This window comes from Rhea americana, unplaced genomic scaffold (assembly GCF_003343005.1).
Source record: "Rhea americana isolate MKP2758 unplaced genomic scaffold, rheAme1 scaffold_50, whole genome shotgun sequence".
In the NCBI taxonomy this organism is placed as follows: Eukaryota; Metazoa; Chordata; class Aves; order Rheiformes; family Rheidae; genus Rhea; species Rhea americana.
Window position 1 is genome coordinate 2,387,858 of NW_028186646.1, and position 17,503 is coordinate 2,405,360.

At 41.5% G+C, this 17,503-nt stretch overlaps 1 protein-coding gene across 1 annotated transcript in view; it reads left to right on the forward strand.

Moving 5' to 3' along the window:
- Positions 1 to 122: 122 nt before the first annotated feature.
- Positions 123 to 17,503, forward strand: part of ADARB2 (adenosine deaminase RNA specific B2 (inactive)) — a 319,117-nt gene continuing 301,736 nt past the window's right edge. The window contains exon 1 of the mRNA XM_085317721.1: positions 123 to 222. Coding sequence (XP_085173847.1) covers positions 123 to 222 — 100 coding nt within the window. The remainder of the gene's footprint in view (positions 223 to 17,503) is intronic.

The following is a 17,503-nucleotide window of genomic DNA, read 5'->3' on the forward strand; positions in this document are numbered from 1 at the left end:
GTGACAGGCGGCGCGCGGGGCTGGACGGCGCCGCCGAGCCCGACCCACCGCGCTATAAAAGCAGCCGCGGGAAGCGGCGAGGGCGCACGGCGGGAGAGCGCGGCGCGGCGCCGGCCGCGGCCATGACCTCCGTGCTGGGGACGGGCAGAGCGGCCGGAGGGCCCAGCGGGCAGCTGAAATGCAAGCCCAAGAGGAGGAGGAGGAGGAGATCCAAGAGGAAAGGTAGGGGAGCTTGCTTTTTCTTTCTTTTTTTTATTCCCTCTCTCTTTCTGCCCGTCTTTCCCGCACGCACATTCTCACACACTGACACACCGTCTGCTCCTGCTTTTAGTGTGCATTTATTTAGCAGCCGAGCACTTGGCAGCGGTCTTTGGGATGCTCCCTGCCCGGCGGCCGGGCAGGGCGCCCTCCCGGGAAGATTTGCCCAGCAAAGCGGGGCTGCTACCTGCTGCGAGCCGGCGAGTGCCGGGGAGAGCGAGGGCTGTCGTTTGGGGAAGGGAAGTGCTCGCTCCCCTCCCACCCCCTTGCTTTGGGCCGAGGGGGTCCAGCTCCGCGGGGCCGGAGCCCCCCGGCGCTGCCCCGCAGTGTCGCCAGCCTCGCMCGAAACCGCAATTATTTCCGATTTTTCTCAGTGTCTTGCTGCGAGCGCCGAGACGGGCGCAAGGCTGCGCGGTGTGTTTGACTTGCACATGCAGAGCGCAGAAATTGGTGCCCAGCCGCGACCAAAGGGCAGAGYCTGTTGGTGACAGCACCGGGCTGAGCCCCGAGCTGCTGCCTGACAGGTTGCTGCTGGCGAACTGCCTTTTATTTTATTTTTTTTTATGAAGGTCCGCTGAGTTTGGTATGCTGAAGTTATGTGCAAAGGTGTTATTCCACTTCTGAAAACAAGCCTTTTTTAGAGAAATGCTAAATGTCATAATCCAGATAAGTAAAGCTACAGGATGTCATCAGGCAGTGGATATGCCCTAGATAAAAGCTCTTCTCAATGCCGTCCTGTTCTCTCCTGTAGAGAGGCTGACACACTATTGCCTGTTTTTTTGGCTTTTTACCTGAACAGCCAAAGTTAATAGACTGTGAACACTTTAAAGTAAAAATGAAATGATTTAAGAAGGAGGGTGCCAGAAGTGCCCTCTGCGATGCAAAGGYGCTAACGAGAAGTGTTTATCTAAGCCATACATTTCCCCCAATCTGTAATTGTCATCGTTATGTGGGACCAGTGTAAGTTTTAGTCAGCTAGTTCATCAGCTCAAGCTGATCCCTTGGATATGCGATTTCTTCTTCTGATCCTAGAAACTCTAATTTGGAGGCCCCATTAGATAAGTATCTTTTTGATTATCTTAAAGCCAGTTAGCATGTCACATGATAACATTTTAGAAAGATGTCTAAGTAGGCTTTGTATAGCAACTAGTAAAAAAATGGTCAAATGCTAAATGCTAGACTATATAATCTGATTCTCACTGTTTTAACTTGCTGTCAAACTCCTCCTCTTATTCATAGTCATAGTAACAAATAGTGACTTAAGCACAAGTACAACCAACAAATGTTGGTTTTGTCAGTAGTGCCAGTGTCTGTGGTGTAACCTTGATTTGTTACTCCAAATGTTTAGCACAGGATAACACCTGGTGACAAAGGTTTTGTTGCATGCTGCATTACACAATAAATTTTAAGATGCTGAGCAGAGGAAGAGTTCCCATACTCAGTGTGTTTAAATCTTCACGTACTTTAGTTGTGCTCTACAGACTTCTGTGTTCTATTTGTTCTAGCAAAACTACTTGTTTAGGGAATTAAAAAACTTAGTCTAGTCCTAGCTATCCGGTGCTTGGCAGACAGAAATGAGTCAGTAATTCATTCACCTATGTAATGGAGCAAAGGTGTTTTGTTAAAAAGATTAACACTTGCAATTTACCTTTATAACAAATGGACAAAAGTGAGSATCTTTTAGTAGGACTTGTTTTCTGCTGCTTCCTTTGTTGCTGTGTATTTTGCCAAAAATAATGGGGAAGGTGAATGTCTTAAAGCTGAAAACTTGCTAAATAGTAACTTAGTAATGACAGCTATTTGCAGAATASCCAGCTGAAGGCTGATGGCATTCTAGAAAGCGCTTGACTGACCAATATCACTTGAACTGTTCATTTATTTTCCCTTCAAATGTACTACTGTAAACACTTTCCAAATAATTATYATACTAACCAATTACATCTCAGGGAGCAATGCTTGTGTTCATACATTTTAGAATTTCTTTTCTATATACTTGCAGTATATATTTATAAAAATTAACATTAATGGAATTATACTGGCAAAAATGCCTGTAACTTAAAACACGCCCAACATTAAAACWGTTGGGTTTAACTGTTATGCTAGTTGGTTTACTTATCATATTTCTCTTTGTCTTTTTGATGGTGTATAACACACAGGAAGTATTTAACAAATTTAGTATACTGAAGATCAGTCAAGAAAATGTTTATTAGCCTCGTAAATGACTACATCTTTATGAGAATTAATATGTGCTCCTCTATTGTGCAGAATTACTCTATTTAATAATTGTGAAAAACCTTTTTAAAGGATTACATCAAAACCACCCACATCTAGCTATTCTCCAATACTTACTTTATTGTTTATACCAAGAATACTTTTATGAGATGCTTTTAAGCATGTCAGTACCTACATACATGTATACACATACGCAGTTATCTATGCACATGTGTACAGAAAGAAATTCACTCCAGTCTTAAATTGGAATTGAGTATTAATCAGGATAAGAAAATGAAATTATCTGTCATATTCACATTCTTTTAAGGAGATGGATTCAACAGATTATTTATATAAATTAATATATTGTATCRGACATGTTACATATGAACCCTGTTAAAAACAAATTGAGACATTGGTTTGTAAAACATGAAGGAATGCCTTTTAGGAGARGGAAATATTTTCTGTGTAGTAGCATTAGTTTTCTCCTTCTGATTTACTTTCYGGGTATTTATCCCTGTTTTTGTCCATTTCAGTGTGAATTATAAATTAGCATGTTTGTGTATAGCCCTTTGCTCCATTTCTCATGTACCTGGCTGCTCTGTTTTAGGAGTATCTTGGGGGCAGAAAGCAAGTTCAAGTGAGGAAAGCAAATAACATTCTCTAAACAGCTAAATTCACTGTGTATTTAGGCTAAAAAACAGTAAAAGAACACGTGCTGCTAGAGGGAGAAAGAGAATTTCCATAGACGCAAACTGAGCACTGGGGACTGTAAGACAGTGAGTGCGATTCCCGAGTACAAAGACCTCCAGGAATTCATTTGCACGCACCTCATTTTTATGCTTATTAAAACAAGCCACAATTGAATATAAAGATCCTACCTTCGTGAGTTATCATTAACTATCCTTGCAATGAGTACTACACTGCAAGTATATATTTGTGTAGTACTTGCATTCAGTTTTATGCTACTTGTAGGAAGTATGTTAAAAAGCTAAAGTATTTGGCTATTCATAGCTATTTCTTAAGTTAGCATAGGTAGGAATATTTTCGTTGCCATTAAGAAAATGAAGCATGTTAACTCCTAATGGGAAGTTAACATACAAATTTCTCAAAGATTAAATGAATGTGGATGCCTGGCAGAATATCTGCATACTAATTTTGCTAATTTTATGTAAAAGCGGTAATAGATAACTTTTTTTCCTCTTTCCTTTTTTTTTGATCTGTATAAAATGTATAAAAATGACCAGAAGTTAGAAAAACGTGCTTAATGCCTTAGAGAAATCTGTTTTAAATGTTTAGGGGTTTAACTGAGGGGGCTGGATTTGTGAGTTCTTGCTTTGTTTATTCCAAGGCTTCAGAATATGCCAGAGCACTGGCAGAATTCGACACAGTGGCCTCAGCAGATTTTGTGCAGATAGGATGGTATGGACTTTAAACAGAAAGTTTATTTTTTATTTTTTTTCCAGAGATCAATGGTAAAAGCAGACTAGAAAAAAGCAGACTTGCCATTTACTGATAACGCTGAAAAGGCCCCACTTAGCAGCCCTCGGCAACTTCTTGGAAATCAACATATAGTAACTAAATATGAAAGGGGTGGTTGGAAATATGCCACTTCTTAATTATCTGCCAGTACATGACAACAAGTAAAGCACCTTACTTGTAATGCCGTTTTTGCAGAGCTAGTGATTAAAGTTAATTATTGGAAACGGGGAGAATCAGGTRTCCCTGATGCTGCGGCAGAAAGCCATGTCTGAGGCTGCTGCTGCTACAATGGGACGCAAAATAAAAGTTGTCGGAATAAACTAAATAAGGACTGCAAAAGGGTGCAAGAGGCAACATGATTGTGAAATGAAATTCCATGAAAAATTAATGAAATAGATTGTGCTGAGGATGGAGGGAGGAAACCAGCTTGGTTCTTCATCATCCTGCAATGCCAAAGTAATAAATGAGTGTGTTTCATCTTGGCTAGGTTCAGGGACACAACTCCTTCTCCACAACGGGATTGTGCCGTGCTTCGAGATGTGTTCCGCTTATCTCACTCCCTGACAGCTCAAGAGGAAGGGACTGGATTTGGTGATAAAATTAAAYTGATTAAACCTTTATCCATCATCTAATTTTGTGCCTTTCTTTTCTTTTCTTTTCTTTTTTTTACTATTACCTCCAATTTCTAGTGATCCGTGTAATGACAGCAATTTGAGATAGCATCAAGGACATTAGCTACAATGACTGAACTTAAATTTAGAATAAAAATATGRGATTCATGAGTCCATATCTAAATAGCAGACAATTAGGTTATAGCAGAGTTGTGTCTTCCTAGCAACAGCACTCCAAGTCTGAGGACAATAAAATGGCATGTTTTACTTTGAGAGAGAACAAAATATTTCAACTTTWCCTTAAAGTATTACTTACGTAAGTAGAAGAAGTGCTAACATAAACCTAGACCATATCTTACATGAGCAATCACAAAAATAGTCGTCTTTACCTTTTTGGACATGGAAGTTGAGTTGGATGTTTTGCTTTCTTCAGTGGTGATGTAGASGCATATAAACCATGCTGCAGAGTATCACAGTGTTAGAAATTGCTGCATATTGCTTAAAATTCTGTAGCTCCTCTTTGTGATTCAGGTAAGGAAATTCTTCTATAAGATGATTTTTTTTTCCCCAGCTTTGCTTACAAATTCTAGTTGAAGTGATATTAATGGAGTTTTAAAAATACTTAGGGCAGCCCGTTCTGAAGTGATAACCTACAAATGGAAAACACTGCACTAAAAATTAAAGGTCGCATGAAATTGCCTTGTGAAATATCAAAGCTACTAAAGGTCTGTGCAAACTGTTTTTGTAGATTCCTTTAATTTCCTTTAGATTAGCAAGTTGTATGAAGTGAAAGATTAGGGTATCTGGTTTCCATTAATTGTGCTACTTTTGAATTAATGCTGCCCAATATTGTATATTGGTTTTGCAAGTAGTAATGAACCTAAATTGATTCCCATGTTTACAGCTATCTCTACAACCTTTCCGGCAGCTTATGTTTTTTTCCTTGTAAACTATTAGTTATCCAGACAAAAAATCTGATATGCATCAGTAGACAGATCATTCTAAAGGCATCTGTGATGTACTTGGTATTTTTTTTGTGTTAAACAGCTTGGTTTGCCTGCAAATTGTATAAGTTTCAATAGTAAAATAAAGTGCTTACGTTTTTTCCCCAGCTGACCTTTGTTCCCTGATTATATGAATTTTAAACAAGGCAGCCAACCTAGAGGAGTTTTAACAGCATGTTGTGAGATGTAATGTATTAAAAAGGCCACTTTGTTACCTGGTGGAAGCAGCTGGTCAACCTGTCATAAAATGATCAGATTTAATGCTTTAATAGCAAGTACTAATAGGTGGTGTTATCGTTGTTGTTCAGTCTGTCTAGCATTTCTGACTTACTCCKCACTTAAAATACAAGGATGTATTTCTGTGCCCTGAGGTGACAGCATCCACCCAGGACTAAAGACTGGACTTCGCTGGGGATGGTTTAATGAAAACCCTGCTAAGCAAGGCATGATAACAAGGGAAGCACAGAGCAGGGCAGAGTGCGTGACGAGCAGGACGGATAACACCGACGATATTATGGAGTCATTAGCGAGCCAAGGTCTGCCTTCACCGAGCGTGTGCTGTTTCGTTCTGGCCGCTGTATCTCAGAAATGTACACTGGAAATGGAGGATTCGCAGGCATACGACAAAAGGGATTCAAGATGCGTAGAATTTCAGTGGAAGGAAATTGAAAAGATTTACTTTGTTTAATCTGGAGACAAACATAAGTGGGAACTATAGTAATGGATGAAAGATTGTAAATGAGAGGAGCAGGCTACTCTGATTTACTTGGCATTTATTTATTTACAAAGAGGCCTTTAACAAAGCTGAATTACAGCACATTTAAAACCCATAAAAGGGCTTTTTGTGYGGAGACAGTACATAGCTAGCCTGTGGCATTCATTGCTTTGAGATAGGGTAAAACAAGACATACCCATGTGTAGGAAGGTGAGGCGGTTATTAGCTCTGCTGAGGCTGAACCCAGAAAGTTTGCTGAACACTTCAGTGGATGTAGGGTTTGGCTTTAAGCAGGACGTGTTAGAGATTTTATAGATAGATATGAATTCTCTATTTCTGGAAGTTACCTGGCTCCTTCCTTACCTGGATTAGGAGGGTGATTTGTAGGGGGTTTATTCCCCGACATTCGCTATGAGGTTTTTGCACTGTCTTCTGTTTATGACTAAAGCTAGTAGTTCAGGAGGTGAATTTTTGGGCTGATTCACAGTGACGGTGATCCATACCCACTTGTGTGGCTCACAAAACTCAAAAAACGCAAGCATGAAGAAGACAGTCCTATTTCCTTTGAATATGCCGGACCGCTTTAAGTTCCTTCCTGTCTGTTCCCCCTAACCCTGCTGCACGATGTATGTAAAGGGCTACTGAAATTGAGACTCTTTCCGTCTTCCTTGCTGCGGTGAGTTCGGAATGATAACAATGGAAATAACTAAAAAACCTCGCCCTGTCCTTTCTTATTCCCTTAGAAAAAGAAACCAAACCACATGGRATAGCAGGTGGTCAAAATGAGTTGTATAAACACATGATGGTTAGTTAAGCAGAAGACCAGGTACTGACATGACCGCTACCATACCGTCATGAAATGAATGTTGCGTAGCGGGCGGTGGCTCCTGCAAACCGGAGGCCTTGCCCGTGGAGGTGTTCCTGCCTGGCTCCGGATTTGGTCCCACCGCCGTGTTAGCTGTCGCACCCGATTTTGGAATCGCGCCCCTTGCGAACGCCGTTCCTGGGAGCTGCAGTCCGGGGCGCTGGTGTTTTGCATGCCACTTGAGAATGAGCAGTGAGTAGGTCTCAGGAAAATGCTTCGTGATAAAGTGTGATTTTGTGATTTTTTTTTTTACCATTTTTACATCATCTTTGTTCCTTATAAGAGAAATGGTGGCTGAAAATTATTAGCAGAGTCACCATCCTCTAACCGCTAATGAAACATCAGCATGAAGATTCAGAGCTACTGCAAGGTGTGGGAAGAAAGAATTTGACAGACGTTTTTCTCCATCTCTATAGAAAGAGATTTACACACAACTAATTTTATGTAATTGCCTGCTTCTTACCACTTTGCAGAAACTGTGAAATGGCTATTTATTCCTTAAATAGTGGAGTTTAACAAATGCAAAATGATGACTATCAAGCCAAGTCTAATAACATACTATGTTTTTGTAAGGCCTGCCCCTGCTGCCCTTGCTCACATTGAAATTGAAACTTCTTCTCAGCGTGAGTCAGGGTGGCAGAATTGTGCTGCTGTATACGTGTGTGTGTGTATATAAGTCACTCTATATATACATAATGTATGAAATATGATATTTTTCATTCTTTAATTGTGTAGCTGTGTTAAATCAATGGGTATATAACTAAAATAAAACTCCAGGTTATATCAGACAACCCAGTCAAGTCAACAAAAATTATTTACAGTTGAGATTAGTTTTTATATTATGTTGAATAATTTTGTTCAGAGATGTAAAAATAAAATACATATGTAGCTTGTGTATCTATACATCCACTCATAAGTACATGCTGTATGATTTGTAATTTAAAATGTGTATATTATACAGAGAGATATAAACATAATCATAAGATTTATGATCACTCTGTATAACAACAAAGGTCTTGCAGAGAAATCACAAAGGCACTTACACAAAGATCAGAAGATTTTTTTTAACTGAGAAAAATAATGAAAAATTTCTTATACTTCAGAATTTTCAGGATAATTCTATATTCTATTTTTGTACATATGCTTTCCATGATAAATAATAAGTAATTCAGAATGTTGCAGACAGAAGCTTGTACAGGAGCCTGTAATACTCATGGCAGGAAACCCCAAATCTTCACTAAAAAGGTAGATTTGGTCTTAAGTTTCTTTGTGTGCTGATCTTTCTCCAGCTCAGTCCTATAGAAGAATGCATTTAAAAGGGAACAGAAGCAGACACTAAGCTCGTATTTGTTTTTACATCCGTGCTGTCAGACCTGCCACAGAACGTCAGGTGAAATGCCTRTAGGTTCTTGAATAATATTTAATTAAAATTAACTTTCATTAGTTGATTTCCAGGTTGTAATTCCCCTCCTTCGTGCTAGTCATGAATTGGTATTTAAATGTTCATCTGAATGGTGATTTGGGGAGGCAGGGGGCAGAATCGCAATGGTCCGTATTGTTTCYGTTGTTGAACAACATGGACAGTAATTAAATTGAAGCTCAGCTCTTGCTGCCTGGATTTTATAGTTTAAAAGAAACAGTCCAGAAAATAAATGTTCTCTAATAGAAGGTCTCCTCCAGCTGCAACTGCTACAAGGATTATCGATTGTTCTGTGTTTATCATTTATGTATGCTAACGCATCTGRTGAGCGTCTGTAAAATCCATTTTATTCTAAAATCAGATACTTGACTCATTTTAAATTCACATTTAGAATGACCACTTTTTACAGATGCGTGACAGGGGTTTGCTTGACTTCGTACTGTGCTTGCAGCATTCAGCTGAAATCCAGGAGCACAACTCATTTGATGATTTTTTAAAAAAGAAAAAGTTTCACTGTGTGACTCCTTTAGAATTCATACATGGGCGAGAAGAGGGAATATTCAATATTCAAGTCTTTCTAGGTGAACTAGTACCCTGCCACTAATACTTTTACAAATAGTACCTTAGCTCTGCATTAATTTTGTTAAAAGAATCTCTCTCTGCATGTTATGGCACAAGGTATAAACTGGGAGGTAAAAACAGGGGCTAAGACACTACGAGTACCGGCTCTCAGAACACGGGTGTTTCACGTCCCAAACAAATGTGGGGATTTTTAAAGGTGTACGCCTGCTTTTATTAACCCAAAGTGCAGTAGCACCCTTTGCAGTTAAATCTGGTTAGTAATAGATGTAGTTTAACAGAGCACAGCTTTGTGGATTAGTTAGCCCGTGCACATTTTTAAGCAGGCGATAAAATGGCACAAGACTTGAGACCATGGACGAGGTACTTGGGCAGGTTTTCCTGAAGGCTAGCAGTGAATCCCTTACTAAATTTACACTTGCATGATATAAGGCGTGTTGGTCTATTTTTCCTGGCCTATGACTAAGATCATCCTTCTCTTCAGATAATTCCAGCTCATCCGAGCCAGAAAGGGCTTTYGCTGCGCACGGTTAATAAAAACGCATCAGCATAATTGTCCTGGGTACGTGCACTTTTCTCGCAGTATTTCTGCAGAAATTCTTACTCTCTCTCACCAAAGAGAGACCAGGTACCCCCAATTTACAGAGATGTAAAATGAGTCAGAAAGTTAATAAATCTGCCTGCAGAATGAATTACCAAAGGATGGGATGCGGGAGTCTGCAGCTCTCGGGCCCCAACATCAAATGAAGCGCTGTTTCTGGTTCGTAACTGCCGTTCCTGCAGCTGCATCAGCTCCGTAGCTGCCTGACCTCTCCGGTACGTGGCGAGGTCCCGGGAGCCGTGCTGGTTCCTCGGGGACGGTGCGCGCCGCGGGGCCGCAGCCGGCGGGCCGGGCTGGCGAGGCGCTTTGCAAAGCACCGCTGCCTCCCTGCTCGGCGGCCTTGGGAGGGAAGAAGGCAGCTTTGCTTTGCTTYGCTTTCTTTCTTTTTTTTTAATATGCAGATTTGTGGGATCAGATTCCTTCTTGGTGTTAAATCGCTTTTGCTGCTCAGTTTCCAAGGGGCACTTCTGAGATTCCCCCAGAATCGCTCGCTGTGAGTGCGCAGGAGGAGGTGTCCATGCGCCCGAGTTACGTTTTAAAGGGAGCTCCTCCTTTGGTATTAGCAGCACTGACAAATCTGCACAATAACTGTATTTTTGCAGCATACTTTCTTAAGGTRCTAGTAGAATTTGCTTATGGAATTGATTGAAGCTGTTATGGATTATTTTTTAAAAAATGAAATTAATCCTTTTAAATGAATGACTTAATTTCAACGAGATTTAAATATTATGTAGACGTCACAGCTTTTATTTCCTTTAAAAATTGTAATAACAGACCCTACATTTTTACCTCACTATTAGTTYATCGTTTTTTTATGTGTGTGCTTCTTGGAAAACCAGAAGTTTATTCCACTTCAAATAGGACTATTGTATCCTTAACCACTAGATAATTCTTTGACTAAAGGGTGGCAAACAATTCTAAAATTAAAGAATATAGAAGGAGAGCGAGAAAGGTTTAATTTCTGAGTCAAGGACTGTAAATCTGAAAGTTAAAAATAATGTTTAAATATAAAAAATCTCTTCCCTAATGTAAGCTATGCATCATTACTTTAATTTTACATCAAAAAAAAAAAAAATTCTCATCAAGAGTCATCAGAACAAAACGGAATTAAAAAGCAACCAATAACTCACAGATTATTTTGGGTCTTGTGCTGTTATGAGGGGAGTAGGATTTAAGCACAACAGAAGCTGTCTCAATTTAATTATACTAATGATGTAAAAGGTAAATGGAAAAGCTCCAAAGAAGCACCTTTTATAACRTTATGCATACAAAGTGCACGTAGCCCTCGAGATGCCTGTGTTTGTCACACATTTGCCCTTTTTAAACCCGAGTCATTCTTTGCCAAGACCCGGACCGCTTCCCGCCCYTCCCTCGTTGTCCGAGCTCCCTCGTGTGCATCCTCGCCGGTCGGAGCAGCTCGTGTTCCCACAAACTCTGCAAACAGCGGTACGCGTGGGGCGGGCGGCGCGGCCGGCGCAGCACGGCGTGGGAGGTCTTTGGGCCAGCGTGCAGCCTTGATTCGGCAGAGTCGCTCGTGCGGTCCCTTGCTGTTCGGAAGAGCGATAAATGGTAAGTAACAAGATCTGYGTGGAGGCGGGAGAGTGCCTGGATATTTTGTGGAAGCAGGGACTAGACTTTGAATTAGTATTCTTTTCCCAAATAATTCCTGTTTATAAGAATTTCTAGCGCCCGTGCTTATCAACATATATTTCTTGGGGCCCAGTCTCATGTTATCATATTTAACCGATCTTCCTAACGCTTGTTTGATCTGAAGAAACATTTCTGCGACGGCGACAGGAGCGGTTAGTTTCTGCGCTGTTTAGGTAGAAATGAGAGGCAGCAAAAACGCACGGGCGAGAGGTCGGCGGTTTGTTGGTGTCGGCTGCGGATCGTTTCCCTTCTGCCGAGGGCGGCCGTGCGCGGAGCCCCGGCCGGCGCCGCGCCGAGCCGAGCCGAGCCGCGCCGCGCCGCCAGCCCTCATCCACCCTCGCTCCCGGCGGGACCGGCGAGGCGGCGCGCTGGGGGAGCGCCGCTGCTGGTTTGCCGCAACCCGCGCCGCGGAGCGAGGCTCTTCGGTCGTCTTCAGCGCGGCGTTTGMGCGCGCGTGACGTACGGGCAGGCGGGCGGACTGAGGGCACAGCTGGACGCGGCGCTGCCAGCACATCTGCAACCAAAACCGTGGCCTGAGGTTGACGGTAGTACGGCTCCGACTCCAGGGAGCTGGTTTCTGTCAGCTCTTCCTACGAGACAGCTTGTCCCTGCTGAAGGTTGACAACGTATTACATAAATTTCCCTGCAACAGCTTGTTTCAGAAACTTTCCCCGGTAATGTAGATTAAGTTAGAATTTTGTTTTGACTGCTTTAATGCATATTCATTAGATAAAAGCCCAGACAATCATTGTGATAGTTTCACTAGCAGGTGGAGTATGGTTTAGGATTGGATGGCCGTGGGATTTGTTGGAATAATCTCAGAGAAATTTGGGGGATTATTTTTATGGTGGGGGGTTGGTATGAAAAGTGAAACCATAAGCAGATTGGAAGGTGATTTCATTATGTTTTTACGATTGTTTGCTTTCACTATTTTAAATCTAGACTAAGTTCATACTTAGAACAAATGAAAGTCTCCTTTTAGGGCAAGAAATGAACCACACAAATAAATGCTACCTAAGTAATATAATTTAAAATAGCATTAGGAGTGTGCAACACTATTTCTAAAGAGATTGCATTCATTTTCTGTTATGAACAACTAGAAAAACATATATTCACATATCATATGTTGGGCTGTATTGGGTTATATATTTCATGCATTCTGTACATTAAGGTTGTTATTCAGTTTTTGTTGAGTAGATAGTATATACTGAAAAGATATATGCATGAACTCTGGTTTGGATTTGAAAAAAAAAAGAAAAAAAGGAGAAAGCACAGTTTCCTTTTTTGTTTCTACTGGAAGAGAAAAAAGACAAAGATGGAGGGCAGGATCGAGATGAAGGGAACAGGAGCGCAGTCCTGCATGCACGGAATACGTGGGGATCGTCCCTCTTCGGGAGGATTGCGCCTGCCTGCTACAGGGGCCGTGGTCCCGGAGGTCGCTCTCACGCGGGTGGTCACGTTGTCCCCCTGCCAGCAGACTTCGGCAGCAATTCTTGCATGGGTTAGGATCCCGCTAACTGGCACTGTCAGTTATGGATCACCGCAAACATGAGTTTCAAAAGGCAAACGAGGAAGTTAAAATTGCACATGCGAGAAAGCACTTCATTTTGTTTCTACAGCACAGCATCAGAATTTAACATTAAGAGAGGTATAAAAATGCACTTGCATAACACAGAAGTTGTCGGTCTAGACTTCCCATCTGTTGAATGCCTTTTTACTAAGTATCGGTAGCAGCTCRGTATCTGACTTCACAGAAATCGTAAAGTAAAAATGCTAATAATTTCTCTACGCTGTTTTGTTACTAATGAAACTTCAAAGCATGAATGCATATGTTTATATTCAACTTCTCTTTATATACTTAAACACAGACACTCTAGTACTACGCATATTAATGTGCCAAAATGTGCTCCAGCGGTGTGTATATTAACGTGGCTGCATATTCATGTAAAGGGCTGAACTCAGTGGAAGTTTTGTCCTTGGCTTTAATAGGAGCTCAGACCAAACTCACAGTTTTAATAAGCATTAGGCCAAATTTCCAGGATTGCTTTKGCTCATAAGATTGTTTTTCTTATTGTCATAGCTGATTTTTAGTTCTTAGGCACAAGTTTTGTACAAGCCGCGTCACTTCACCGAGCTGGTGTAGAGTGGTTGCTTTGTTGCCAGTACTGCTTTCATGCTCTCTTCACCATCCTCTTGTGTCGTTGCTGCCTTCTGTTTGTTTTATTCGTGGCTTGCAATTCCCTATGCAGTTATAACTGATTAATTAGCAAACCTCTAGCTTCAGTCTCTGAAATTTTCTCTTAGGCTCAGATCATTTACAATCTCAATTGAAAAGACAAGATTGAATGTCAACCTTGTAATTAATCTCTCTGCATCTTGTACCTATCATGGCTGCTGTTTGCTCTTTATTAYGATGTTTTTTTCATAAGGTTTAAATGTTGTGCTCCGCCTTGTCTGGGCTCTGATTCTGCCGGTTCTGGTTCTGGGAGATCCTTACCGCTCCTTGTAGGGGAGACCAGAGCGAAGTCTCCCCCTGCTTCACGTCTTTCGCCCTGGGAAGTATCTTCTTCCCAAGGTGCTAGGCTGCAGGTGGGATGTGGTTCAGGTGAGGGAGGTGCCAGGAGAAGGAGCCATGTAGCATTTTGCACTTCCAGGGGGAAGCAGCGGGATGGCAGAGCTTCTCTGCCCTCCTCCCCGACGTGCAGCATGAAGGGATAGTGGGAGAGAGGTTTTGCTGAGATGTTGTATGTTTGTCCGGACAAATAGAATAGTGATGACTAAAATATTTCTTTGCTTGTCTCATCTACTACTCTAGTTACCATCTTAAGCACCAGCTAGCAGCACGGAGATTTATCTCTTCAAAAGGCACTAGCCATCTCCAAGTGTCACATAATTTATACAGCAATTGCTTGTTTACTCTCTGTTGACATTAACACCCAYGTGGACTTGTCATTCCGAAGGACTCGGTTTTCCCCAGCTCGAACTTGGCCAAAGGGGGATATTCAGATCCCCTCACACAGAATTCCTCAGAATAAATAGAAGYGTGATGGTGCCAGCGGTTGCTGGACTCTCTCGAAGCTGTGCGTTTCTGTTATTCATACAATCTAAGCCTCTGAAAATTTGTTACAATATTCTCCCTAGTAATAGCTCCAAATGTTTTTTCAAAAGGACTACTGCAGTTTTTGGAATGACGTTGTTAAATAATATCATTATAAATATTTTTATTATGCAAATTGGTGAGGGAAAGAAAACAGCTAGCATTTCTAACTGTTTTTTTATTCCTTTCATGAGTGAGTGTGATTATCCATGATCTTTGTAGGTACTGTGTTAAAAATAATTTCAAACATGAATAGGAAAAAACATGTGCAGAGAGCTTTGTTTCAGCCAGAATTAGAAATGTGAAGTGTCTTTATGGGGCTGTTATTCTAGTTTTCCATTGTTTCTCAAAGTATGCAGAATAAGTGTGTCTGTGACCAACATAGCCCGTGAAGCATTTTGAAATTGTCTCTAATGCTCATTTCTTCCCCAAGGAAGAACTAATTTTAAGTATTCCAAAAGGCCTTTCAGGAGATATGGCATCTTTTCTCTCTCTCTCTCTCTTTTTTTTTCCTTTTTTTTTAAGAGTGTCTCTCTTATTCACTTATCACAGCGAATATGCTTATTCACTTACAGCCTTACCTTGCCCAGATCCATACCTCTCTTCTGTAATACCTTTTTGAGAAAAGGTGATTGTACTAGCAATAAGGTAATATCCCCTTTAGGCAGCAGCTCAGAGGTCTCAGCCTCTCCAGTGCGTTGGCTGGTCTCCTACATCTGGTAGCTTTAGCTGCTGTGTTTGGACAGCAGCACATCAGGGAGGAGCAGCTGACAAAAGCAACTTGCTTAGGCTCTATTTTGGGCAAGATACTCTTCTTTCTTTAGAAGACACAATGTTTCCAGAGTTGATGGAGCTTGTGAGAGATGSGAGACTGTGCCTAGGACAAATCTGTACACAGGAGAGAGAGCTAACATGAGGCAAGGTTGTCATGAGTTACTCAGTTTTCTTCTGCACCCTCCCTTGAGAACAGTGGGAAGGTCTGTTACGTGCAGAAATCTATGGCCTCCATGAGTGTCTGTCCAAATGCAAGTTGGTGGCTACAGTGAGGCATGTGCTAGGGAGCTGCTAAATGTTGGGRTCACTGGATGATGCAAATAGCCAATTCTGCTGGATGCACTTGCAGATGAATGTATAGAGATATTATCAGCTGGGGATTCAAATACCTTGTGCTTGTTTTATGTGTCTCAGTGGTATTGCAGGAGCATAGTGGCCTATTGGTCCTGGTCTGATGTGCTCCAAGCACCACCAGCAGGGAATAACTGGATTTTACCTGGCATTTACTGGGGCTTCAGAGGCAGCTTTGCACTGTTACAAAATGGATTCCRATACAGGAAGCGCAATTCTGAAACTAGCAATGCTGGAACTTAAAATGATCTTTTTCTTTATTGCAGGGACATATTCTTAGGGCTTCATTCATCTCCCATGTGAATACAGTCCTCCCATTTTCATGTTGGGTATGCTAAACTGGGGTCTGAGGGCTATGCATTACGTTTTACAGAAACAGGAGTTACCCAAGATTTTGAGTGATTACAATGTTTTTCTCTTTAAAAAATATGCACTTTTTTTAGGCCTGTATGTTTTAAAAAATAATGAAAAACTGAAGTATCAACACACAAACTATGGTTTGATTTTTTTCACTTGAGCCTCATTTTTATTTTGGTCACATGGAGGAGATCTTTCCTTGGTTGACTTCCCATTTCTGCCTGTGGTAAACTGCAAGGAAAGGGTAGAACACAGAYCCAATTCCTATAAAAATATGACTGTTTCCTGTTTTCTGAAGTTATCTCTTAAGCTACARTAGTCGTCACCCGTAAGTAGCTGAAGCTGTTTATGCACTACTGTCTTAAGTGATCCCTGGGACAACGTGAGGTTAGAAATAGCAACATATCTACATTTCTTGCTGCTGGTGGTAAACTCTGCTTAAAATCCCTTCGTGGGAGCACTGACTTGTACCATGGACTGTCTGGTCTTCAGAGAAGTCTTCAGTTTGAGCTGGCAGCCAGCAAGGAGATGGTTTCAGAGAAGGCATCTGAGATCACCTACAGCAAGGGCAGACAGGATGGCTGAGCAGCCTGGCAAGYACCCGCTGCCAGCCGTAGCCAGAGGCCAGGTTTGAGGACTACCATGTTTTCGATATATATAATGTGGTTATAGGCTGCAACATTGCAGCCCCTRCCTCGGTGCCTTGGACAGACCCCCGTAGGAACGCTGGGGAATGAGCCCGATGATAATTGGGTCACTATGTAGCTTTGAAGCAAGGAGTTYGGTAGAACCTCACTCATTAAAAAACACTACTGATACAAAATTTAACAAGTTGTCAAGTGAGATGATGAACTTAATGACGATGGGAGTTTATTTGCTCTAAACGTGCAGCTGCCATTCTTATTAGTGGCCCCATATCGGACCATCGGTGGCAACAAGCACGTTTGTTACTGTTTTGCCCATCTGATTTCAGATGTCACTGTCCTCAGTGAGAGTATTTATAGTGTTCATGGTATACTTGCAAAAGTAGAGTGTGACTATGCAGCCCTTATTCCCAAGAGTTGCTATTACACAATGTAGGCTTTGCACTAAGTGGGCTAATTACATAAGCAAGTATTGCAGGAGCCGGCCTTTGCCGTAACGTGAAAGGAGCCAAGGTTTCGTAATGAGAGAGCTCTCTGCTCTTAGACCTCGTGTGCAGCTTGCAAGGATCCATTCTGAGGAGCAGAGAAACAAGATTTTGGCAACAAACAGTGTGGCAAAAGGACTTTCTCAGCCCTTCTGTATTCGAAGGGCTCATAGCCCTCTTTAAGAAGGCTATGGGTACTACCACTCGATGAATAAATTCTAAAAGATGTAAAATATGCATGTTTAGAGATGCATAAATAGAGATGGAATTATATACCAAATAAAACATAAAACCGTTATTTTATCTAAAATAATTAGAAAGCCCCTTATTCTGTCAGCACACAGCACATTAATGTGATCAACCCAGTCACTATGGGAGGAGAAAAAAAAAAAAAAAAAA